The sequence below is a fragment of the Neopelma chrysocephalum genome, unplaced genomic scaffold (assembly GCF_003984885.1).
Source record: "Neopelma chrysocephalum unplaced genomic scaffold, ASM398488v2 Primary Assembly neopelma1_81, whole genome shotgun sequence".
Lineage (NCBI taxonomy): Eukaryota > Metazoa > Chordata > Aves > Passeriformes > Pipridae > Neopelma > Neopelma chrysocephalum.
Window position 1 is genome coordinate 3,459,881 of NW_020897743.1, and position 23,394 is coordinate 3,483,274.

Sequence of the window (23,394 nt, forward strand, 5' to 3'; positions counted from 1 at the left end):
CCCCTCCGCGCTTAAAGCCGCAGCCGATAATTAACGGGCTGCGCCTCATCCTGATGTGTCTTTCACCCCCTGTGCCCCCCTGTCCCCAGCACAGCTCAGCCGTGTGCTGGAGGGGTGGGATTGCTCTTGCCGGGGGCAGAAGCAAACCCAGGACCTTCACCACGTCCCCGTCCTCACCCACGCGCGACCCCCGCGACGTTTGCGGGCAAACCCCCGCAAACCCGTGCCCAGCCCGCAGCCCCCGCAGCACCCGGCCCGGAGCCCGGGCTGTGCCGAGCTGTGCCGGAGCTAATCTCGGCCTCTCCGCGGCGATAAAATGATCCGTTTGGGATTAAAGACAGTTTTAAACACTTCTGAATGGGGACAGGGTCCGAGACCTGACCGTAAAATCTGGGTTTGAAAGGACTTAAAATAAATCCCCCGTTGCCCTAGTCTTGCTATTTAAAGGGGATTATCTAAGGGGTTTAGGAGCACACAGAGGAACAGCAGGACAACCTGTGCACCTCAGTCCCCTCAAAGACCTTAGGAAAACCCTCTGCACCTCACCTGCCCACTGGCCGGGGCTCATAGGACACCCTCCAGCTCTCACTCAGAAGTGCACACATGCCCAGGGAAGTCCAAGGCTCTGGCTGGATGTGTGGGATTCATTCCCAGCCCCACAGCAACACACATTCCTTCTCCAGAGACCCTCCCATCCTCCCTGGGGACTGTCCTGTGCCGTAGTGGAGGGTATTGGTGTCATCCATAGTCCCACGGCTGCCTTACAGAGCTGAGCCCCAGCACCCCCCAGGATGGAAATCCAGCTGCGCCCAGTGAGACATTCCCCCTGTGCTGGGGGAGAAGGAAGGGGGGATGTTTGGAGTGATGGCATTTTGTCTTCCCAAGTCACCACTATGTGTGACAGAGCCCTGATGTCCTGGAATGGCCGAGCACCCGCCTGCCCATGGGAAGTGGTGAATGAATTCCTTCTTCTGCCTTCCCTGCATGCAGAGCTTTACTCATGAAACCGTCTTTATCCCAACCCACGAGTTTTCTCACTTTTACTGTTCTGATTCTCTCCCCCATCCCACCGAGGGGGGACTGTGTGGATGTGTGGGGCTGAGTTGGCGGTTGGGTTTAAACCACGACACCCTCTGTGGGAAAAATCCACCCTGTGCCGCTAAGACAGTGAGGGTTTTTTAATAAATACCTTTTTTTTTTTTTTTGCACAGAAATATACCAAGTTTTACAGAGTACAAACTGCAGGGATAATGACTGAGCATCAAAGATAGAGGATGCAGAGAGCCCTGCTGTCTCCCTCCGGTCTTTTCCAGGCTCTGGTCTCCCCATAACCTTGATTTGCTAAGGCTGGGGAGGGGACAGACAAGGTGCCAGCATGTCCTGCCCCGGGAAAGCCACGCTGGGCAAGTCTCAGCTCTGGGCTGAGGGCACCTGCTGCGAGAGCATCACTGGGACCGAGCAGGATGCAGGCCACCTATGGATGGACAATAGCCTTTAGGTGCTGGTGGAGAGACTGGTGCTGGGGTGAACACCGAGTGGTGGCAGTGCTGGAAGTTTCTGGGGGGCTGGTGAGCACAACCCCCATTTTAATCCATCAGACATGACTGGGAAAGGAGAAAGGACAGCCCCGTTGTTTGGACCCCAAAGGCAGCTGCCCAGGAAAAAGGGATACTCTGGTGTCACAGCAAAGCACCCAGCTCTGCCTTGCCCTGGCTCCACAACCTCCCTGCTCCCGCCTGGCATGGCCAGGTTGAGCCATGGTCTCATGGCTCCCACCCCTGTCAGCAAGCCCCCCATCCACAGCCCTGCCCACCGAGCACTCTGCCCACCAGAGGAGCCAGGAGAGTGGGGCCTCACATTCCCCTTTACCTGGTCTGGAGGAGAAAGAACCCCAAAAAGAGGGGTCAGGCAGGGCGGATTGGGGTAGGGAGAGGGGAGGTTTGGCCTGTCCACAGGCTCTCTGTGCCAGAATCCCACCTCTGGGGCAGACACCAGGCAGGCCACACTCCAGGAGAGAGAAGCATCCTCACCACTTAAAGCCATGGGACCATGTCTGGCTTGGGATCAAAGATGACCCTCTTGGCCAGCTCTGCCACAGCCAAACCTCCAGCTGCCCAGCAACCCAGAGGGGGAAAGCAGAGAGCATCAGGAAAAGACTCTGCTGCTCCAATGCCACTTACCTCAGGTACAAGACCACCGTGAGCCCTTCCCCCTTTTCAAAGGGATCTAGGAGAACACCTTCCTTACTGCTCCTCCTTGATCTCCAGACAGCAAATATTGCTACAGGCACCAGAGTATGGACCGGGCTCCTCACTCCCACTTGGCAACAAATCCACACAGGGGAAGAACCATCTCCCCAAACAGAGAGCGTGGACACCAACTGTGAGGATGGACAGAAGTTTGCCACACCAATCCTGCATCCCCAGGATCCCTAATCAGAGCCCCAAGCAGAACAGGGCCCAGTGGGGACATGGGGCGAGGCTGGGCAGCAGCCCAGGGAGGCAGCGAGGCTGTTCTAATCATGGGAAATGTTATGTCTACTCGAGGGGGAAGTGAGGGAATCAAATGCACCATGGGGAGACCCCCGCGTTGAGCCAGGAACAAGCTGCTGCTCGGCTCTGGCTGCTACAGCACTTACGTGAGTGGGGAGTGAGGGGCAGGAGATGGCTGGCTGGCTCCAGAGCCACCCCCACAGCCCGGCCTCACCCCACCTGGGGACAGCTATTTTTGGTTAGGAGGGTAAGGCTATTGTGTGATGGCACCAGCTTGTACAGGTGAGGCGGGGGCCCGACGGACACCGGGAGGGGGTCCCAGGCACGGCGAAGGGAGGGTGGGTGGGTGTGAGTGTGTGAGGAGGCAGGAGGGAGGCAGACCCGCTATTTGCCCGTGGCAGGGGCAGTGGCCACGATCTCTTCATACTTGGGCGGCGGGTCATTGTAGGAGACGCTGGTCTCCTCCCCACTGCTGCTCTCGGGGTGGCCCGTCACCTCCTCGTAGGAAGGCGGAGGGGTGGCACTGGACAGTCTGGAGAGGATGGAGACCGAGTGCTCTGGCGGGCAGAGGGTGTTGTCTTGCTGGGGGGGGGTGCCCCCAGCTCTGCCGTCTCCAGCCCCCCGGGTGCTGGCTTCCCGCTGGTACGGGGTTTCCCCCTGGCTCTGGGAGCGCTCCCGGTACACCATGACCCTGGGCAGGCTGCGTCCCGTCCGGCTGGCCAGGTAACGGTTCTGGGCGTAGGAAGGGCGGTGGCGGGTGGCCTTTTGGAGCTGGCACCTCCAGATGATGAAGAGGGCGATGACTATCAGAAGGGCCACTCCCAGCAGGGGCACCACCACATACATGGCATCAGAGCGCTCCGTGCTGTGCCCAGGGTCCTTGACAGAGTAGACAGAGTTGGTGTAGCCCTTCCAAAACTCCATCTGTGGCGGGAGAAGAGAAACAACCATCATGTGCTGCAGGTGGGAGAAGCACCCCCTGACCACCACCAGCAATAATCACTGCCTTCCCCAGGGCCACAAAAGAGGCAGCTTTTCAGATGTCCCCCACCACTTTCACCTGAGGTGCTGTAGGAACCAACAAAGGTGGTCGTGGGAACATCCTTCAACAGTGGCCAACAGCCCCCCCACCAAGCAGGGAGAAATTTAGCTCACATCAACCCCAGCCTGGAGAGTCAGGGACAACAGCACAGATTTCCCAGGTGCCACAGGAGTGCCAGCTTGACCTGCAGCTGTGGACAGGGTGTCCTGGCACAACCAAGGCAGTGGCCCAGGAAGGGAAAGCCATGCTGGAAAGTGAGGCCACACCACGCTGCCTGCAGACAGAAGAGGACAAAGGGAACAGGAGAGGCTGTTCCCCCTGTGCTTTCCCTCTCCGTCTCCAGCTTGCTGAAGTGTGAGCCCTCACACATCCACTGGGGAGCAGGGCAGGACAAACTCACCGTCTTCTCCTTGTTCTCAAACACCTCCTTGACCTCCTCATAGCTGCAGACCTCCTCGATGCACTCCCGCTCGATGGTGCCCTGACGGATCTCCTCCAGGAAGCCATTGGCTCTGGGAAAGCGTTTCAGGACCGAGTGGGCATTCCTGGCCCCCAAGAACACTGCAACACACAAGGCAGAGACATGCTGAGCAGGGACAACCCCATACCTGGCCTCTGCCCAGCCCAGCTTTCCCACCTGGCTTCCTGGTGCTACAGGCATTCCCAACACCAAAAGCCCAGGGCTACAAATGAGGTGGCACAGCAGAGTGCCCACTGTGGGAGAGCACACCCAGAGGGGCACAGGGCTCTTGGGGTCTGCCCAGAGATGTATGGCACCAGGAGCCCTTCCATCAGGGCTGAGGTGCTGGAGACACTGCAAGCAGCAGCTGCAGCCACACAGGGCAACTGAAGAAGCGACAGAAGGTTCCAAAAATACTTGTTTTCAACCTCCTGCCCGTGACGAACTTCACCTTTCTGCCTCTTTGCTGCAAGGGAGATCCCACCAGGCGAGGGAGACCCTGCAGGGCTGGGATGGAGAGCCAGGGCTCTGGCACGAGAGGGACTCACAGCACACAGTTCACTGCACGACAGCCTGCTGGGAGCTGCTGGCCCTGCTGCCAGCTGCTGAGGGGTCATGCAGGCTCAGGTGGCTTCAAGGACTCTGCTCAGGTCCTAGAGAAACCACTGTGTCTTCTCCCAGGCCAACAAGAGCAAACATCCCCAACATACAGGGACAGCACAGGGGGTCATGACTCAGGTACTGAGGAGGGCCTGAACAACCTCTCCTCTCATCACATTCTCATCCCTGCTGTGTTTTGGTGCAGAGGCCTCACAAACCTTCCTCTGCTCCCAAAGCCTGGGAGACTCCTCAGGTGTTCCCACAGAGCATGCAGTCAGGAAGGCAGAGTGAGCAGGAAGAGCACCTTCCCGCCTGCAAGAGAGACATCAAAGCCTCTCCCCACATATTCTGCAGGAAGGAGACTCCAATGGGGCACAGGAGGCAGGCACCTACCAGGACCTGCAGCAGCACAGGAGGCAAACAACCTGTTGCCCAGAAAGCAGAAACTTCACACAAAACATGATCCTCCCAGGATCCAAACATCCCATGCACACATTTCAGGAGTGAGTGTTTCCACAATGCAGCTCAACACACTCGGCTGTGGGCTGACTCCATCTCTTCCCACCACGCCACAAAATCATGCTGCTTCCCTTGAGGAAGATGAATCGGTTCAGCTGGCTGATCCACGGGAACATATTTACCTCCTTCACCCTCGGGCTTAGTCTTCCACTGGATCAACAAGGTGAACCAATTCACAGAGCAGCAGCACCAAAGATGCAGGAAAAGGAGGCAGGGGGACACACGGAGTCTCCCATGTGACCAGCTTGGTGCTAACACAGAAATACTCCTTTAACAAAGATCTCAGTGAAGATCAAACACAACAGTCAGTGGAAAGCTACCAACTTCTTTCCTTAGGAGCCTTTTGCCAGGGAGAAAGGCAGGTTTCCTTCTGCTTTACCTTCCACATATCCTGCTCCTAAAACAATACAGCAAGGTGTTTGTGAGAGTATTTGTAAATATCAACAGGGATGAGATCATGGTGTGAGAGGCAACTACTGCTGTGCTACACCATCCTGGGCTTGGAGGCACTGTGCTCCTTTTGTGCTGTGTAGGTGCATTTTCCCCTCGTGATTTATTAATGCCTTGCTTCAGTGAGAGAGTTTGCAGAAGGCTGAACCACTGAGGTGTGAATGAAGAGCAGCATGAATGATGTGAGTCACAGATCTTCCCTCAGAATCGACTTTATTATGCAAACCTTTTTTTTTGTTTTTGTTTTTTTTACAAGGATAACCGAAAAAGCATTTTCAAGAGGCACAGAAGGCATCTCACAGAAGGGCAGGCAGGGATCAGCTTGCCTTGGCTTTCACAGTTGAGGAGGGTTATCCTGGCTGGAGAGAGAGCAGGCTGTCAGGCCGACCTCCTCTTGAGCCTTTCCAGAAGAAGATGAAATTTTACAGAGACAGCACCCATTCTGCAAATGTCCCATCCTTTGCTGGAGAAGTCTGGCCTCACCTCCTTTGCCTCCCACCTTGATCAGGCTGCGGTGTAAACTCTCCCCTCCTCAGCACTCGAGCCTGAGACTCTTTCCAACTTCCTCAGCACATGTTGGAGCAACAAGCTTGGCTGCAGATCTCACTGTCAGGGCTTTCCATCCCTGCAGACACCGGTCACTTGACCCCTTCCCTGCTTTGCTGGCCACTATGGTGGGAAATAAAAACAGACACACAGGCAGGCAGGTATCACAAACAGTGTCCCAACTCTAAGCATGCTGTGACAGAGGGGTGTGTCTCTCCCCACATGCAAATGGCAGGAGAGCAGAAACTAAGTCGCTGCTCCCTCCCCTCTGCTACGTGGAAAGTGCAAAGAGCTCCCATGTGCCTGGGGACCAGAGCAGGAAAACCACACAGGCCTTCAGCAAACAAGAGCCTCTCATCCCCAACCTGGATCCCCAACTGACATGAAGAGCAGACAGCAGAGCAAGTCCTGTCCCCAAGCCCCAGAGTTATGGGGACTTCCCAAAGCCCAGCAGCCTCAGCACTGACCCCCTGTGCCTCTCCAAGTCTCCCACACCAGCTGGAGAACCAGTGCTCGGGAAAGATCAGAGTTTTAGGCGGGGGAAGCAGGACTGAGGGCTGGGTTCACCTCATCCCTGCTGGCTTTCCTGGGCTGCTGATGGCCCCTGGTGGACACTAGCCCACATCTTGGCTGCCCAGCTTGGGGGACCCCCCAGGGCTGTTTCTCTGGAGAAGGACACGCAGCTGTGCCTGCAGAGGGACAGACGGGGCTGCTCGCTGCTGCACAGTGTGTGACGGGGAACAGGCTCATCACCACATCCCCCTCCTGCACGTCACGGTCACCATGAAGGGGTGACTTGGCAGGGGACACTGCCACCACAGGGGACACCTTCCACAACCAGGAAATGTTGGTGACCCAGCCCCTGAGCTCTGGGAGGGAGAAAAGGCAGCAGTGCAGGAAGGCAGGGACCCAGCTGGGCACCCTCCTCATTAACTGGAGATTAAGGCAGCCTTTTAAAAACACTGCCTGAAGATCTCTGCTCCCCCCCACCCAGCACAGCACACATAATGAAAGAAGGCATACCTGTCATCCCTAGGGTCCTCCTCCTCCTCCCCAGCGTGGACACTGCCTCCACCTTCACCGCTGGCTCCGGCGACGCTCCGAGCAAATCCTGAGATCCCAGACAGATCTCTGCGTCTCTCCACTCACTACTGCCATGCTCCTTGAGCTCCCAGCACACTGCTGCACGCAGCCTCTGCACAGGCTGCCCAGGAGAGCGAGGAGGGAGGGTTGAGCCCGGCTCTGAACAGCCCACACGCCATCCTCCACCCTGCACCCTCGCCAGCCTCAGCCCCGCCGTCCAGGCACTCCTCTGGAGGTGCCACGTCCACGGGAACACAGAGCCCCAGTGGCACCAGCACGCAGGCCCCAGGGCAGTGTGGCCCCCTGGGTGGGCCCTGGTGGGGTGGCAGCTGTGGCCACGAGGAGCTCTGTTGTTGGGAGGTGCCAGAGCAGGCCAGCAGCCCCTGCACAGGGGCCACTCAGCCCACAGAGCCTCGGGGAGGCCCGTCCCGCACAGCAAGCACCACACACAGAAAGAAATGCTGTGGCCTCTGGGCAGTCCCAGAGAGGTCAGACCTTCAGCACCTCCTCTCGACTCCCACCTTGCAGAGGGGAGAGAGAAGCACAAGTCAGGCCGGACCTCGGACCTCATCCAGGGGTAACAGCTGATGGCATCAGCTCCCCATAGAGGATAACACCCCAAAAAAAAGCACAGGCACCCCCTCCCGTGAGAGATGGCTGCCAAACATCCCCCTTCTCCTCTCCAGCACCACTGCCACCTCTCCATCTTGCCTGGGGAGCACTTACTTGCCATGCTGCCTCACTCGGCCACGGGGGGCTCCTGCCTACCTGCAGAGAAGAAAACAGGACAGATTAAATCACCCCCTAGAGCCCAAGACCTCCATCACCCAGAGTCAGATTCATGCAGAAAGCAGGGTGCTGACCGGTGGACCCAGGACAGATCCCAGCTAAGCAGTGCCCCTGCAGAGAGCCAAGGACTCCAGCTGCCTCCCCACTCACTGCATGGCTGGAGGGGCTCAGGGACCCTCAGCCCCTGGAGTGCTGGGAGCCCAGGGAGGACCAGGGCCCAGCCCACTGGCCCTGCCCAAGCAGCCCAGTGCAAAGTAGGAAGGGAAGAACTGGGTGAAGGAGAGACCACATTTCTCATCAGCAGACACGATGACCTGCCGTGTCAGAAGCTGTTGGGAACAGCCTGGTGCTCTTCCCTTCCACAAGAGATTGATGGATACAGGTAAAGCAGTCATCCTGTTTTACAGCAATGTCACAGCCATGCCAGTTCTCACTTCTGCAACTCCTACCCACAATCTGCAATAAATGGGGCCACACAGTTTGCTCCACTGCCATAAAGCTGACTACACAGCAGGAAAGAAAAGGACATGCATCTCCTGAAGGTTGCTGGGCCTCTGTAAGGGCAGCAGCAAGAGTGACAGAGCTCCCTGCACACCCAGGACAGCAGCTCTCCAGCTGGAAAAGCACCTTTTGTGCTTAAAGAGCAAAACTATAGTAAACAAAACCCCGCAAGAGTGAAGCAAAGCCCTGCAGAAGGAGAGGATACTCCTCTCTGCCTGCAGGAGGAGTGTCATCTACTTGTTTTTCGTGCTTTGCCTTCTCCCTGTGCTCAATTCCCCATGGATCAGACAACCCTGGGCTAACTCTCACTTCGTGTGACATCTTGCTGTGGCAAAGCCACCACTCTGTCAGGAGACAGAGGGACAGGACTCCCAGCTCCTACAGTGATCTAACACTGTTAGAAACAGCAGGAACTAAACCACATGCTGGTCTCAGGTCCAGGACTTCAGATACTCAGTTATTCCAAAAGCCCTTGGGTTAGCTCAGCTGGAGTGAGGCCAGGGACAGCACAGAGCCATCCACGGGGTCAGCAGGGCTGGAAACACAGCTCTCCTCCCACATAAAAATCAGGCACCCAGACACACAGAAGGGCTGGTGCCACACACCATCACAGCAGGCAGCACCACACGTCACAACAGCCACCTTCCAGTAAAGGGAGCACCTCTCTCTGCCAACATCAGGTTTCCCGTGGTTTCCAAGGTTCCTACACCATAAGTGGCAAGAGGGCAGGCAAGCCTGGACCTGTCTCCAGAGGGAGAAAGCAGCTTCCTCCCAACAGTTTGCAAAGCTCAGATTGCAAACCTCAGTCTGGAGTTGAAGCAAGAATGAGGGAAAGCAGGAGAGCATCAGAACTACACAGGAGGGGTCTGCTGCCTCCTATGCCCCCCAGCCCAGCTCTGCTTCTCTGAGCCCTCCTGGAGGATGTGAGAGGCCTCCAGATCCATGCATTCTCCCACTGCCCTCCAGATCCATGGATCCCCCCACAGACCCCTGGATCCATGCATTCCCTGGCAGGATGTGTCAGCTCTGAGCAGGGACCACCTGACCCGCTTTTATTGTCATCAGTTTTTAAAAAGAGACCCAAACCCCCAGGATAAAAGAAGGGACAGCACAGAGAACTTGCCACAGTTCCCACACAAGCACTCGTTGTTATGGGCATTCCCCCTCTTTGATGGGCAGGAGAACAGAGACACAGAAATGAGGATATTCAAGACCGGATCTGTCAGGATCCCCAGCTACATAACCCACATCATTCATCAGGCAACAAATTTAACGTCGTTTCATTTAATTTACAGTCTTTCCGTTTTTTTCCAAGCATCTGTGTCAATGCTCCCAGTGTCAGAGCACAGGGGTGCTTTATTCCAAGTGCAAACAATAAGGCAGGTCCACACAAGCCCAGAAGCACGAGCGATGCCGGTGAGAAGGGCACACATCCCAGACACTTATTTTTATTTCCACGTGCAAATTCCTCAACCACCTCCCCCGGCTCCTGCGAGCAGGAAAAGCTGGAGCACCACACGCGCTGACGCCAAGGGGAGCAGCATCCCTCCCGCCCCCACACAGCCACGCAGGCTGAGAGAAGCCTGAAGCTGGAGGCTGACCCAGCAGACGCCCACCCATTCCCGGTCCCCCCCTCCGGCTTCCCATCCTCTATAAATACCCCATCGATAGGAGGTTGCCAAGGCAACCGTGAGGAGGCGCGAGGGATGCAGCCATGGGAGTGAGGATGCTGCAGTCGCACATTTGTGTCTCCCCCAGGCTCCCCCATCTCCGCCCCCGCTCCCGTCACCGACGCCAGAGGAGGAAATCGTGCCGGGAAAACACGGTGCAACGCGTGGTGCCGACCCCCGAGCGGGCCTGGGGGGTCCACGCTGGGGGATGGCATCTCCTCGACAGGCTGGGGGGGCACAGGTCCAGGGCAGGGGGACCCACAGCCCCCCGTGCCGCGCCGCGCAGGGAGGATGCTGACTCTGCCGGCATCACGTAGCCGCGGTGCCAGCGGCTCAGCTGGATCCAGCACTGGGGGTTTTTCCGTGCCAGGATCCACCGTGAGAAGAGGCTACACCAGACAGGGACCGTGGGATCCCCACGGGAAGCCTCGTCCTCCCAAAACAGCCTCCAGACCCCACCGCGCTCCCCGCGCCGGCTGCCCCGGCAGCCTCCGCCCCGGCCCCTCCGTGCCCAAACCCAGCTCCAAATCACTCCCACCGCCCTCGGCTTCCAGGGCCGCCCCACGGCGGGTACCCCCAGCTCACCTGTCACCCCACAACAGGGACCCCCAGCTCACCTGCTCGGGGGCTTTCCAGCCCCGGCCGAGCCCCTGCCCCACCACACACCCCCCGCCCCACCGACACATCTCCCCGCGGCTCCGCCGCTCTGCTCTTCCCCGAGCGCCCAGAGACCCCCGGCCAGCCTCAGCCCGTTCCCTGCCGCCCCATCCCCGGTGGCCCTGCCCGGTGCCCGGTGCCCGGTGCCCGCCGCCGCCCCCCAGACCCGCCGGTACCTCATGGCGGCCCCGCGCGCGCCGCAGCCGCTCCCTCCCGCCGGCGGGCAGGGAGGGGAGAGGAGACCACGCCCCCAACACGCCCCTCACCGCCCCTCGACCAATCGCACCGCTCCGCGGAGCGCGCGCCCCGCCTCCCTCCTGCGATAGGAGTGCGAGGTGGGCAGTGGGCGGGGCCACGCGCTCTTGCCCCGGCCCGGCTCGTACCGACAGCCAATGAGGGCGCGCTGCGGCTGCCGGGTGGTGCCGCGGTGGCCGCTGGGAGTTGTAGTCCCGCGCCGTGGTGCGGTCCCCGCACAGCCCAGGCGCGGCCCCGGGGGCGGGCGGAGAACCCCGGGCGGGGTCTGTGCCCGCTCCGCTCGCAGCAGGGTCCGCCTGCCCCTGCCTGCGGTCTCACAACGGCTTGCCGGGGCCGGCGCTGCCAGCCTGCGGCAAGAGACCCGCTGTCACATCCCCTGCCTCCTCCTCCTCTTCTTCTTCCTCCTCCTCCTCTTCTTCTTCCTCCTCCTCCTCCTCGCTGCCCGAGTCCTCATAAAAGCAGAGGGTGGCCTGCACCGGGAAGTTCTCCAGCAGCTTCTCCCCGACGCCGTACAGGTGGTCAAAGGCCTTGGACTTGGGCCAGAGGAGCCTGTGCGGGAAGAGCCGGGGTGAGCCCCTCGCCCGCCGCCGGCCCCACGCCCCCCGGGGCACCGTGTCGGGGCTCATACCTGACCGGGTGCCGGAAGAAAGACAGCGCTTTGTCGGGGCCGTCGTCCCTCACTGCGTCCCGAGTCTGAGCCTGAGGAGACACAGCCGGGTGGTCCCTGTCCGGGGGCTCCTGCTCCCCCCCTACCCAGCTGGCACCAGGGGCTGCGCTCTCCCCTCCAGCAGACCCGGCAGATCCCCCCTGAGTTGGGGCGCTCACATTCCCGCAAAGGAAGCTGGCATCTCCCTCCCCCCGCCCCGAGGCAGGCTTTGTGCCAGGGTAATCTCCCCCCCGTGCTCAGAAGCTCGTGCCCAGGCATCCCGCTAACCCCCTGAGGAATGCCCGCCCGGGCTGGAAACAGCCGGCCCTTTCAGGCTGCTGGGGGGGTTGTGCTGGCCGTGCCCCCCCCCCCGGGGATCAGCCTGTCCCTGCCCCGGCGTGGGGCACCGGGGTGATGCACCAGGAGAGGTGGGCACGGTACCACCACAGTGCAACAATGCCGGCGGCGAGGGACTCTGGGGGAAAGGACTCCGGGGAGAGAGGCTGGTTTTCTGCCCAACAGGGACCCCAACCTGTGGGACACGGGGACAGACACAGTAGGGAAGTGTCAAACTCACATGGTCCGTCTGCTCCCGCCGCCTCCCGGGTCCCTCCTGGGCTCGGGGCAGCCACGGTCTCCAGAGAGGAAGGGGTCTGGGTGAGACAGCAGGTTCAGCGCGACAGCCGCCCACCCTGGCCCGCTCCCCTTTGCCTTGCCCTTCCCACCACCACCCCAGAGTCTCCCACCCACCCGATCAGCCCCTGCCCGGGTGCCAGCACCCTCTGTCCCACCCGTGCCCGCCGCGATCAGAGGGGTCCCCACCAGCGCAGCCTTCGCCCGAACCCAGCTGGAGCCTTCCCCATCCCTCCCTCCCCCCGGGCAGCGCAGTACCTTCCCCCTTGCTCCAGCCCCAGAGCTGGGCAAGCAGTGGCCACAGGCACCCGGAGCCCGTGGGGAGGCAGGCAACAGGCAGCAGCTTGCATGGTGACAGGCGACACTGTCCCTTCTGACGCTGCAGACCCTCGGTGGGGACACATTTATAGCCCTGCCTTGGCGGTGACTCACAAATTCTTTGGGGCAGGGGAGCAAAGGACTTGGGGGTGTGGGGACAGCAGTCCCTGCGGTGTGAAATTTGTCCCAGTTGTGTAAACAGAGGGCTGGGGGGGAGCTGGGGGCGGAGGGGCTGCGATCTCTGGTGGAAAAGCAAAACACACAAGGGAAAAGTTAGACACCGTTTGTGAGAAAATCCCCAGGGGGGGAACAGGGGAGGGCAGAGACAATTAACAAGGATGATTAAGTGTTCTTTGTAGCCATTTACACAACGGAGGGGGAAGGGATGGAGAGCGTTGGGGCAGCATGATGGGCATGAGATGGGGACAGTGCAATGGGCATGGGATGGGACTGCATGGTGGGCCTGCCATGGGGACAGTGTGGGGGGCTTGTGATGGGGACAGTAAAATGGGCATGATGAGGACAGTTGGATGGGCTGCACCGGAGGCAAGCACAGAGCAACCAGGAGGCTCTGTGATGGGATAATCAAAGGAGGACAGGGAGGGAAGACAGGTGGCAGGGCTGGACCCCAGGCAGAGGCAGGGCAGTGGTCTTGCTCAGGCATCCATGGCCCATTGTCCCAAGGAGCTGCCAGGTCCCATTTCCCCATGCTGGGGAAGGCACACACTTGCCTGTTCTTCCTGCCCTCTCCTTTGGCATTTTGAGACAACACTGGGAGGCACAGAAAAACTTCTTGATACGAGGGTGCAAGTCTGATGCCCCCCAGCACTGCCCCCCATCCCCTCCCTGCCCACTGCTCCTGCCCAAGCGGTCGAGGCAAAGTGCCACTGACAGACAGGTCACCTCCTGCTCCCGGGAGTGTTTCAGTTTGGGTCAAGGAAAGAAAATAGCAAATGGTCCCCGCTGTAGCTCTGCTATCAGCATCCAAACACCCCTGTCCAAACGCCGGCCGGACCCTGCTTGGCTCTGAGCACAATTTGTCACCAGGGGCCCTCCCTGCCTCTCTCCATCTGTGGCAGCCGGTGAGCAGGAGGGGGCACGGGGCCAGCACAGCCCTCATTACCTTCTCCATTTGCTCCTCATTTGGGCCAGTAGTCTTACAACAACAAACCCCGCGGAGGACAAGCAGGGCCAGGCAGAGTGAACCAACAGCCCAGGCTTACTCTGAGGCACAGGGAGTTGAACCTGCTGGTGTTTCACTGCCCCTCCAACCCCACACAGGCAGCCCAGCCCAGAGCGGGCACACAGATGGTGGCACACAGTCACCTGCCAGCCACTAAGGCTGGCCAGAAGCGTGACAGCAAGCGTCAGTCCCGAGCCAATTACTCAAAACCTACCCTGATAATTCACAAACAACAAGCAAAACAAGGCATCCCAGCTCCCCAATCCTTCCCGACGCCAAAAGGGTTTAATTCCGATCTGCAATAAGCCTCTGATCCAGGCGGAGATTTGCAGGTGGATTTTGCAAAGCTGTAGCTAAACAACTCGCAGCCCCTGATCCCCCCCGGCTGCTCACCCTGCCCCGACCAGCCGCCTCCAGTCCCGGGTGACCCCCGGCTGCAGCCGCCCTTGGTCCCGCACTGCTCCTCCAGCTCCTCCGTAAGTACCGCAGAGCCCCGGCACAGCCCTCCCGGGCCTTTCTGCCAGCACCCTGGGCACCCCAGGCATTTCTTTTCCAGCAACACCCCTGGGACGGCACAGGAGGGCTTGGTTAGTGCACAGGAGAGGGGGTAGAAAGTTGGGAGACTTTGGTGCCAAGCATTTGAAGTGGCAGCGGGGGGACGGGGAGCAGAGCGGAGGCCCTGGGGGGTGGCAGCACGCTCAGCCAGGAGCGTTCCCGGGGTGACAGGGAGGCCACTGGCCGCGGTGGTGCCAGGGCAGTGTGGGCTCAGTCCGGTTTCGCAAGGCACCACAGGAGGAGGAATTTTGAAACAAAGCAGAGGGAAAACAAACCAACTCGCTCCACCACCTCCGCCAACCCCCACACCCGCATGCAGGGCGGTGGGCAGGAGGTGGCACAGGCAGAAAAAACCCAGCGGGAGCTGCACCCCGTTGTGCTCACCCCTCCATGGGACAGGTCACTCTGCTCAGCTGGGGTGCTTCCTGGAAGCATCCCCGAGGCAATGGCAGCCTGCTTTGCCGTGATGTGATTCTGCCCTCCGCGGACCTCCAGGCTATCCCAGGGATGCAGGTGTCACTGTCATATGCATCCCTCTCCATCATTGTCCCCAGCAGCATGGAAAGGCTGATATCCATGGTTCAACCTCAGATGGGCACATCCCATTGTCCCAGTGGAGCCTCAGCAGCTTGGGGTGGGTTGTGGGTGACTGCAGATGCCTTGGGTGAGCCCCTGCAGATGGGGAGGAGGTGCCATCCCTCTTCCTCTGCTGGGAAAGCCTCAGGGCCACCACCTGAAGTCCCAAATAATAGTGTTTGGCTTCCTCGGCTTGGGACATCACAGGAGACAAGGGACCTCCAGGAAGAGTGTGGGCACTTTCCCCCCACCAGCAGCTGGCTCTCCATCCCTGCCCGTGGCGTCAGCGCAGGGGAGGGCTTTGGCGTCCTTCCTGGGCAGCGCTGCTCTGCCTCTGAAGCCTGGCTGAGGAGATAGCGGAGGTGAAAGGGCGCTTGGCGCTCCTCCACGGGCTTGGGTCAATCGTTAATCTGTGAGGGATTGCTCTCCACTCCTGCAGGTAACTCCCCGCAGCTCCCACCCTGCACAAAACCAGCAGCCCCAGGAGCGGGGTGGAGCTGCAGCGCTGCGAGCGGAGCTCCTCGCAGGGCCATGGGAACGTGAGCACACAGGAGGGAACTGGGCGAGAAGCCGCGAGCCCTGGGTAGGTGACAGCTGGCCCCCACCATGGTGTCCATGGGGCTGCAGCTGCTGGGCTACACTGTGGCCTTCCTGGGCTACATCGGCACGCTGACAGCCACGCTGCTGCCCAGCTGGAAGACCAGCTCCTACATCGGCTCCAGCATTGTGACAGCCGTGAGCTTCACCAAGGGGCTGTGGATGGAGTGCGCCACGTACAGCACGGGCATCACCCAGTGTGACATCTACAGCTCCCTGCTCAACCTGCCGGCCGACATCCAGGCAGCCCAAGCCCTGATGGTGAGCTCCTGCGCCGTGTCCTCCCTCGCCTGCCTCCTCACCATCGTGGGCATGAGGTGCACTGTCTTCAACCAGGGCTCACCGGGCAAGGACCGGGTGGCTGTGGCGGGTGGCGTGGTCTTCATCCTCGGGGGGCTGCTCTGCTTCATCCCGCTGGTGTGGAACATCCACGTGGTGCTGCGGGATTTCCGCAACCCCGTGCTCCCCGACAGCATGAAGTTCGAACTCGGGGAGGCTCTTTACCTGGGCATCATCTCCTCCCTCCTCTCCCTCGTCGGTGGCTTCATCCTCTGCACCTCCTGCCCTGCCCGGGACCCAGCAGCCACCTACACCTACCAGCCTCAGCTGCTGGTGAGCAAGAGCCCCCAACCCTCTGTCAACCAGGTGCAGAAGCCCAAGAGTGAGGTCAACTCCTACAACCTGACGGGATATGTGTAGTGGCTGCAGATGGGAACCAGGCTGGCACCTCTCCCCTGGGTTGGCACCGAGGGAGCGCGGTAAGAGGAGAGGACACGGCGGCATCACCCGTGCTCAGCCCTCTCACGTGCTGGGGGGGGTCGACCCTACTCTCTCCCTGGGGATCCTGAGAGCCTTGTGACTGCTTAGAGATCCCAGCTGGTGGCTTATGTTTTTGAAGGACCCTGAATCCAGCTTCTGTTTCCTGCTCCATGCTGCCAGCCCACAGGCAGCCCCTGGCACAGCAGGACCCCAGCCTGCAGCCCCAATGAACCTATCTGTATGGGAGGGGTGGGCTTGTGGCCCCAGGGACCAGCCCCCTGGCCATGGAGGCATCACAGCAGGGTCAAGGGCATCATGGAGTCACTGCTGGGGGGGTTGAGTGCTGGTTGCAAACCGATGTCGCAATAAATTTGTCTTTCTAGCCAGACTGTATCTGAGCTTTCCTCTGGCAGCTCCCCTGGCAGGGTGGACTGTGGGGGCTATGCTTGCCCACCTGGAGCTTCTGGCCCTTGCTCTGGCTGCCTCCCCCCACCCCACACCTCATGGATTTGCCCCCCAGGAAGCCGGGCAGGTGGGAGCACTGTGGGGAGGGAGGAGGGTCACTCCCCTGCACAGTTTGTCCCTGGGCACCGTGCTGACAGGTTGCCATGTGCCACTGCTGTGAGGGTGCCAGCAGGGGCAAGCAGAGCTCCATAAGGGCTAATGGCAGGCAACACCTTCCCCCCACCCCTTCTTGCTCCTAAGGGTGCAGATGTCACTGCGACTGGGGTGCCCACAGGGGGATTCCCTGCTCCTGGAAACATGTGGCACATCGAAGTCCACAGGAGGTGGGGAGAGCCCTGGCATTCCCACATCTCCATCCCAGGATGGAGATGAGCACTGGCACCCAGGCAGTCATGGTCCCAAGCACCAGAAGCAGCTGCTGGCCATGGTGGAGGCTGAACACCCCAACACAGCTGCAGAGGGGTCTCACAGGCAGGTCCTGAGCCCTGAGGTCCTTCCGGGGGCTGTTTTTGGAGGGAAAATGCCACCAGTGAGACATCAGAAAGCCGCAAAGGGTGGGCAGGCAGGAGCCAAGGCTGCTCCACACAACCCTTTGGCAGTGGTGGGACAACACTGTGTAGCTGCAGCCCCACACAGGAGCAGCAGCATAACAGGTCACACAGGCTGCCAGTGGCACTGGGGGATGCTGGGCACGTGCCAGGGCATGGCAGGAGAGAGGAGGTGCAGGAAGCCCAGCCCCACAGCCCACCAAGGACCAAGTACATTTTAACACATCTGATGTACCCCTACCAGATGCAAGAGAACCCCCTGCTCTGCCATGCCACAGAAGGGACCCCTTTGCCCTGGCTCCCTGTCCTCCAGGGACAAGTTTTACTCTACCTACTGACCTCTCATAAAGCAATTTAGATTAGGTCCCAGAGAGGAAGGGACCATGTTCCCCACGGAAACGTCACCACCGTTACCCTTGCACCAGTGAAATCATGTTTGCTGTGGGGTTAGCACACTCCTGATAACAAGGGGTCACGCTTTCTCCCCTCCTCAGTGAGCAAGGAGCCACACAGGGACCCAGTGATGCTCACTAGAAGAGACCAGGCTGGATCTCAAGGCAAAGGCCAGTCACCCCATTTCCATTACGAAGGGTTATTTATTGCTGCCCTGAGGAAAAGAGAGCTCTGGGGCATGCAAGGGGCTTAACCTGCCAGCTGCAGCCCCCCCAGGAGATGCTGCAAGTTCTAAGGGTCCTTCATCCATAAATGTTTTGTTTCTGGGCAGCTCATGCAGGGAGGAGGCAAGAAAATATTTGATATGAGGGGTCACACTTTGAGGAGGAGGAATTCCTGGGCACTGTGTCCTTGGCCCTCGCCTCCCACCCCAGTCTGGCGGTGTCTGCAGGGAGAGGCTGCGCTAATTAAACAAAGGGGCATTTGAAATGCTCAGTTCATAGTTTGATTGGTGGTGGGCTTTATTAACATTTCAATTCAAGCAGCAGAAGGGAAGATTTCTGGTTTCAAAGGACTTGCACAGCTTTCCCTGAAGGAGAAAGGCACAGGCAAAGGCAGGCAGAGCTCAGAGCTCAGGTACAGAAACACCCACGGTTCGGTTGGGGCAATGGGCCCCAACGTCCCCAACAGCTCCTCAGGCTTCTTCCTCAACTGTGCAACGCCAGACCCCTGTTCCATGGGTGCAGCGTGCCAACTCCAGCTGTGGCACAGCAGGAGAGCAGCTGAAGAGCTCCTCACACTGAAACTGGGATGAGCCTTTCCCCAGGTCCCGGTGCTGCCGGCCCCACCGAGGGGGAGCCCCTGCATTAAGCATGGGTGGGCTCAGGGAGAGGAACGTCTCTCCCCTCTGGCTTTCCTGGCCTTCAATGTGAATGCACTCAAAGATGTGAACCTTGGCTGCAGGGCAAGGCAGGTTGACAAGGATTTTCCACTTCTTTAAGCAGCAGGAGCGGAGGATGGGGAAGGGAAGGGGAGGACGAGGCGTGCAGGGATGCAGTGGCAGTGGTTATCTCTGCCTCATGCAATAGCCACATTCCCCATTATCGATAAACCAGGTCCTCGAGGGCACACTGGATGTGGCCCAGCCCAGGGCCAGAGAGGACAGGAGCCCAGGCTGCCCTGGGAACCAGCTCTGAGCCAGGCAGCACAGCACAGAGCCAGCCCCTCAGATTGCCTCTTGCCCCTCACCAGCTCAGTGGGAAAAGCTGAGGGTGCTCCAGGATTTCCTGCAGGAAAGCCACAGAGGAGCACAGCCCACCTCAGGACACAGGCAGGATGCAAGGGGAAGGGGCAGCCAGGGGGAAAGCTGGGGTGGGAAGAGGGCTGGATGGGGAAGGGCTGTGCCAAGACCCCAGGCTGGAGCCCTCCCCTTGTAGGATGGTGCAGTGGAGTGGGGAGCCTTGCAGCCCCTCACCAGAGGCCAGACTGCAGTGACTAATCCCCTGCCATAAGGAAGCGAGTCCTTCCCCTCTCTTCTTCTCGCTCTGGATGATGCCCTGGATGAAGAAAGGGGGCAATAAAATACTAATGTGCCCTTATCTTCAAAAGCAATTGGAGGCATTATAAATGCCCAGCACACTCCAATTCTAGGTCAGGGCCTACGACCTCATCAGCTGGTCACGAGGAACATGCAAAAAGTCACGACTCCTGAAGAGGGAACGACACAGCCCATCACCAATCCCTTGCCCACCAGGTGCTCCCCCCAAGCACCCCTGGCCCAGCAGAGCCTGGCCACTGCCCCGTGCAAATGGAGCCTCTTCTCATGCAGAGCACTGGGAAGGGATGCCCAGGGCTGGAAGGGCACAGGTTTGTTCCAGACCCATCAGGATCACACATCTCCTGCCTCCCTGGAGCCCTCCAGGCAAGCAGAGCACAGCTCCCTCTGACACCCCTAACCTGCTTCTTGTTTCTGGCTGGCATAGCTGACCTGAAGCAGCAACAAAGAATATGTGCAAGCCCTCTGAGGAGTATCAGACCAGGTGCTGGGAGAGACTGTCTCTGCCCACAGCCCACAGGAATTGCTCAGATAGGAGAGGCGGGAGGGGGAAGAAAATTCAGGCCAAGTTCCTGATGGGCCAAGGCACTTGGAAAGGGCCTGCACATTCCTCCACCCTGTCCCCAGCTGCAGCACACTCCCAGCTGCCTCCCACGCCATGCCAGAGCCTCCTGCTCCTTCAGCAAGCCAGGGCTGGTGTGGGAAACTGCCCATGGCCTTACAGCAGCCTTTTCAGGAGCAGCAGAGGATGCACTATGGAAAGAGGCTGCTTCAAATCCTGAATCCCAGGCTGGGCTCAAGTCACGCACCAGTGGGAATGGGAGATGCACTCCCTGCCCTAGCCATGCCCCAGCCCTGCCCCAGGCCCCACTTGATATCCCTGCCGATGGTCACACTCTAGCCCGAAAAACAGCCTCACAGTTTCACCTCAGGGCACCTGCGATGCTCGGCTGGCAATTGCACTCACATTTTACCTCCAAAGGCTTCCTGCCCTCCTGAATCCATGGGATGGCCCCGTATGGAGTCGGAGCAGGCAGCACACTGCCATGAGACTGTCAGTGCCTGGCTCTTCTGGTCTTAATGGGAGATGTTGCAATGGAGGTAAGGGGTGCTGAGGAACGAGCTCCTCTTCGGAAAACACCTTCAGTCAGAGGAAAAGCTCATGGTTTTTCACAGCCTCCTGGAAGACACCTGTTTAAAGAAGTGTTAAAGGATCTTTTGGTCTTTAAAGGAAGATATGAGGGAAACAGGTCAGAATGAACTCCATGGCAGTGCAGGGGACAGAGGCCTTTGGGTGCATCAAAGGGGATTGCTGGAAAGCAACTTCCTCTTTGAACAGCAGCTCAGAAATCTATCAGAAGGGTTATAAAAGGTGTTTATCTCAGAAAACCTGATAGCCATGAAGAGGACACAGAGGTTTGATCTTCCAGGCATTATATTAACATCACAATCAGATTGTTCCATAATTTTAATCTAAGCTCTACTGCAGGAGCTTCCTGTTAGTGATCTTAGCAAACCTCAAGTACATGCAATGTAGAAGCGAGAGCAGGCTTTGTAGTAGAACCTACACCAATTCAGGGAGCAAAATAAGTTTTATGAGCAAGACACACTTTTATAATTATATAAACATAAGCTCTTCCAGGGATTTTACAGAAGTATTGGTGAAAATGGACTCCATCTCTAGCTAAGATCTGCCTTGAAGAACTGGCCTAGAGAAGTGCAGAGAAATTGTCCTGCACCTGAGGCAGCTCCAGAGCCAACTGAGGGTTACACAGCACCACGCTGGACAGAACAGAGGAAGACCAGATGATCTCAAACACCTTTACATGGATAAATGTTGCTTCAACCTCAACAGCCAGTCTACAGAGTCACCTCAAGAAATCCAATCTGCCAGCCTGTCATCTCCATGCTTCAGGTACACTGGGAGGCACCAAGATTTTGGCAGATGCTAACCCAAGGTCGTACCTAGAAGACACTCAGACCCCAAACACAGCTGAGCTCCTCCAAGCTCTCTGCTGAGAACAAGGAATCTGGAAGAAACAAGTCACCCCCTAAGCAGAGAAACCAGGGGGCTTGACCAGCTCTGGGGTTGCCTCTTAGCTCAGCTCAGGATTTAGGGGTGTGCTTTGATGAAGCTTTTCCCACACAGGCAAACTAATCTTTTCTCAAGGCAGGTGCCTTTTTTCACAGAACTTGCAACACCCTGTATTTCTGGGATGTCCAGCCTGCTAAAAAAGGCTGAAAGCAGGACAAGACCCACGTCACAAATAGCGTGATTGCCTTGAACTCATTTTCCAAGAAAAGCTATCTCTCTAGGTTTCTCAGGTCACTGGAGCAAAGTCCCACACCACCAGCACTACCTGGCAGGTGCTCCTAAGTTTGCTCCAAGAGATGCATTTTCGTTACCCAAAGTTTTAGCCCTTTCCTTTGAGGAGGTGGACACAATCCCAGCCTTTAGTATTTCTCAAGGGGTAGAAAAGCCCAGGGAGTCTGCAGGCATTACAGAGCTAAGGGCAGGCTGGGTCTTCAGCCATCATGCTCCTGTGCCATTTGAGCTACTCCAGTACACTTTTACAGGGATGAAGGCTGGGCTCCTTGCCTTTAGCTTTCCCCCAGCTGCCGCAGAAGCCAGGCACACATCTCACAAAGCCCAGGGAGCCCCTGATCCCCACCATGACTGAATGCCTTCTTATCAGCCCTCTGCTCTTCCCAAACACCCTTTATTTTCGTGGTGTTTCCAGGCTGTGAACTGGCAGGGTGTTTCACCCCAGGCCTGGCTGCTGGCCAGTGCAAGGCTGCTCGCTCCACCTCCGTGCAGGCACAGACTGCCCGGGGGAGGCGGCAGGGAAGAGACTTCGGGGGCAAAAACAATCCACTCCTTGTTTTCAAGGCAAGGAGAGCAGGCGCTTCGAGACCAGGGACATCCTCGGCGAGGGAAGGACCCCTCCTGCTGCAAAGCAAAGCCCCTGGAAGGGGAAAGTGGGTCCCAGCACAAAGCCCCCCCAGCCCAGCCCAGGGGGCTGCCAGGAGCCTGCTAACACACATTAAACATCCACCTCCCCAGGCAGACCTGTCCCTGTAGCTGACACCCCAGGGCCTGCTCACCAACAAGGGTCTTGCTGTGAGTTGTGGCCTCCTTCCCAAAGCTGAAACATCCCATCTCCCAGATGAGCTGGAGTGATTAGGGCCCCACATAAGGTTGATGTGGGCTGATTTGCGCCTTGTAATTCTGCAACTGAAAATAGGTAAGTTTTACCACACAGGTCACAGGCAGATGCAGCTAATCCACCCAACTTCAGTACTGAGTAAAAGCCTCATGGGCAATAAAAGGAAACAACCAGAGCAAAACACAGTGTAAAGGCAGCCCAGTCTTATGTGAAGAGACAAGTTTATCCTCAGCTGTCCCTGAGTGCAGCTGCCCTTTCCCATGGGAGGTCTTTGCAAAGCAGAGAGAGGCTGCCCACAAAATGCAGGACTAAAGCTTCCAGCTCACCAGTGGAATGAAGAGAACCACACTGCCTTTGGCAGCATGAGCTGAGGGGAAACACAGCGTTCCTCTTCCCTGGCTCCTTGCACCACTGCCTGGTCCTGCACACCCTTCACACAATGCTGGGACCAAGGGCAGGACAGGCTGGGTTCCCCACCGAGTCTTGCCAGGGCTGCTGGCTACAGCCCCAGGACTTCATGGGGCACAGCATGGTACTGGCAGGGTGGACACAGAGAGCTCTGGGAGGAGAAAGCTTTGCCAAACAGCCTTATCTCTGAAGATGCTTTTCTGACCTCCTCACCTGCAATAAGTGTTTATCTCCACTACACAACTTAATCCCCCCCAAACTACTCTGGCAGCAACCTTCTGGCACAGGCAGTGTTGAGAGAGCTTGGAAAGATGCAGGAGAGGAGTGCCAGGTTTCGAAACCAGGTACTCTGATACCAGCTTATCTAAGGAAAATTAATAGCTGCAGTTTGCCAAGCTACATCCATTTAGTAAATGCTCCATCACGGAACTGCTTTATGTTATTTCCTCACACTGAGGAAAACAAATCAGCACAAGAAATGCCAAAAGACCCATGTATTGCTGTAAGGAGCATATATTTTTGTCTTG

At 58.4% G+C, this 23,394-nt stretch overlaps 3 protein-coding genes across 5 annotated transcripts; 1 reads left to right on the plus strand and 2 right to left on the minus strand.

Annotated features, from left to right (window-relative positions):
* Positions 1 to 1,149: 1,149 nt before the first annotated feature.
* On the minus strand, positions 1,150 to 11,050 carry PRRG3 (proline rich and Gla domain 3). 3 transcript variants are annotated; one of them, XM_027690549.1, is made up of 4 exons: positions 10,986 to 11,050; positions 7,919 to 7,960; positions 3,935 to 4,095; positions 1,150 to 3,416 (listed from the first exon to the last, which is right to left on the minus strand). In XM_027690549.1, the coding sequence occupies exons 2-4, from the start codon at positions 7,923 to 7,925 to the stop codon at positions 2,877 to 2,879; spliced, it is 708 nt and encodes a 235-aa protein (XP_027546350.1). In that variant the 5' UTR covers positions 7,926 to 7,960; positions 10,986 to 11,050; the 3' UTR covers positions 1,150 to 2,876. The 3 variants fall into 3 exon arrangements, with proteins under 3 accessions (XP_027546350.1, XP_027546352.1, XP_027546351.1); XM_027690551.1 differs by lacking the exon at positions 10,986 to 11,050 and adding an exon at positions 8,936 to 9,595; XM_027690550.1 differs by lacking the exon at positions 10,986 to 11,050 and having other exon boundaries at positions 7,919 to 8,924.
* Positions 11,051 to 11,331: 281 nt separating this feature from the next.
* Positions 11,332 to 14,742, minus strand: RIPPLY1 (ripply transcriptional repressor 1). Its single transcript, XM_027690637.1, has 5 exons — positions 14,238 to 14,742; positions 12,602 to 12,902; positions 12,288 to 12,363; positions 11,693 to 11,763; positions 11,332 to 11,613 (listed from the first exon to the last, which is right to left on the minus strand). The coding sequence occupies exons 2-5, from the start codon at positions 12,745 to 12,747 to the stop codon at positions 11,379 to 11,381; spliced, it is 528 nt and encodes a 175-aa protein (XP_027546438.1). The 5' UTR covers positions 12,748 to 12,902; positions 14,238 to 14,742; the 3' UTR covers positions 11,332 to 11,378.
* A 583-nt stretch (positions 14,743 to 15,325) lies between these two features.
* Positions 15,326 to 16,717, plus strand: CLDN2 (claudin 2). Its single transcript, XM_027690635.1, has one exon. It carries the CDS (start codon positions 15,582 to 15,584, stop codon positions 16,269 to 16,271), a length of 690 nt encoding a protein of 229 aa, XP_027546436.1. The 5' UTR covers positions 15,326 to 15,581; the 3' UTR covers positions 16,272 to 16,717.
* The last annotated feature ends 6,677 nt before the right edge of the window (positions 16,718 to 23,394 follow it).

What these genes read in the sequence shown, in the direction of transcription:
- PRRG3 (XM_027690549.1), bottom strand. An exon ending in TTGAGAACAAGGAGAAGACG is followed by an intron (nt 3,417 to 3,934) that starts GTGAGTTTGTCC and finishes CTCCCGCCACAG; the next exon opens with ATGGAGTTTTGGAAGGGCTA.
- RIPPLY1 (XM_027690637.1), bottom strand. Translation starts at nt 12,747, where the DNA reads ATGTGTCCCCACCGAGGGTCTGCAGCGTCAGAAGGGACAGTGTCGCCT. An exon ending in GGCGGGAGCAGACGGACCAT is followed by an intron (nt 11,764 to 12,287) that starts GTGAGTTTGACA and finishes GTGTCTCCTCAG; the next exon opens with GCTCAGACTCGGGACGCAGT. An exon ending in TTCTTCCGGCACCCGGTCAG is followed by an intron (nt 11,614 to 11,692) that starts GTATGAGCCCCG and finishes CTTCCCGCACAG; the next exon opens with GCTCCTCTGGCCCAAGTCCA.
- CLDN2 (XM_027690635.1), top strand. Translation starts at nt 15,582, where the DNA reads ATGGTGTCCATGGGGCTGCAGCTGCTGGGCTACACTGTGGCCTTCCTG.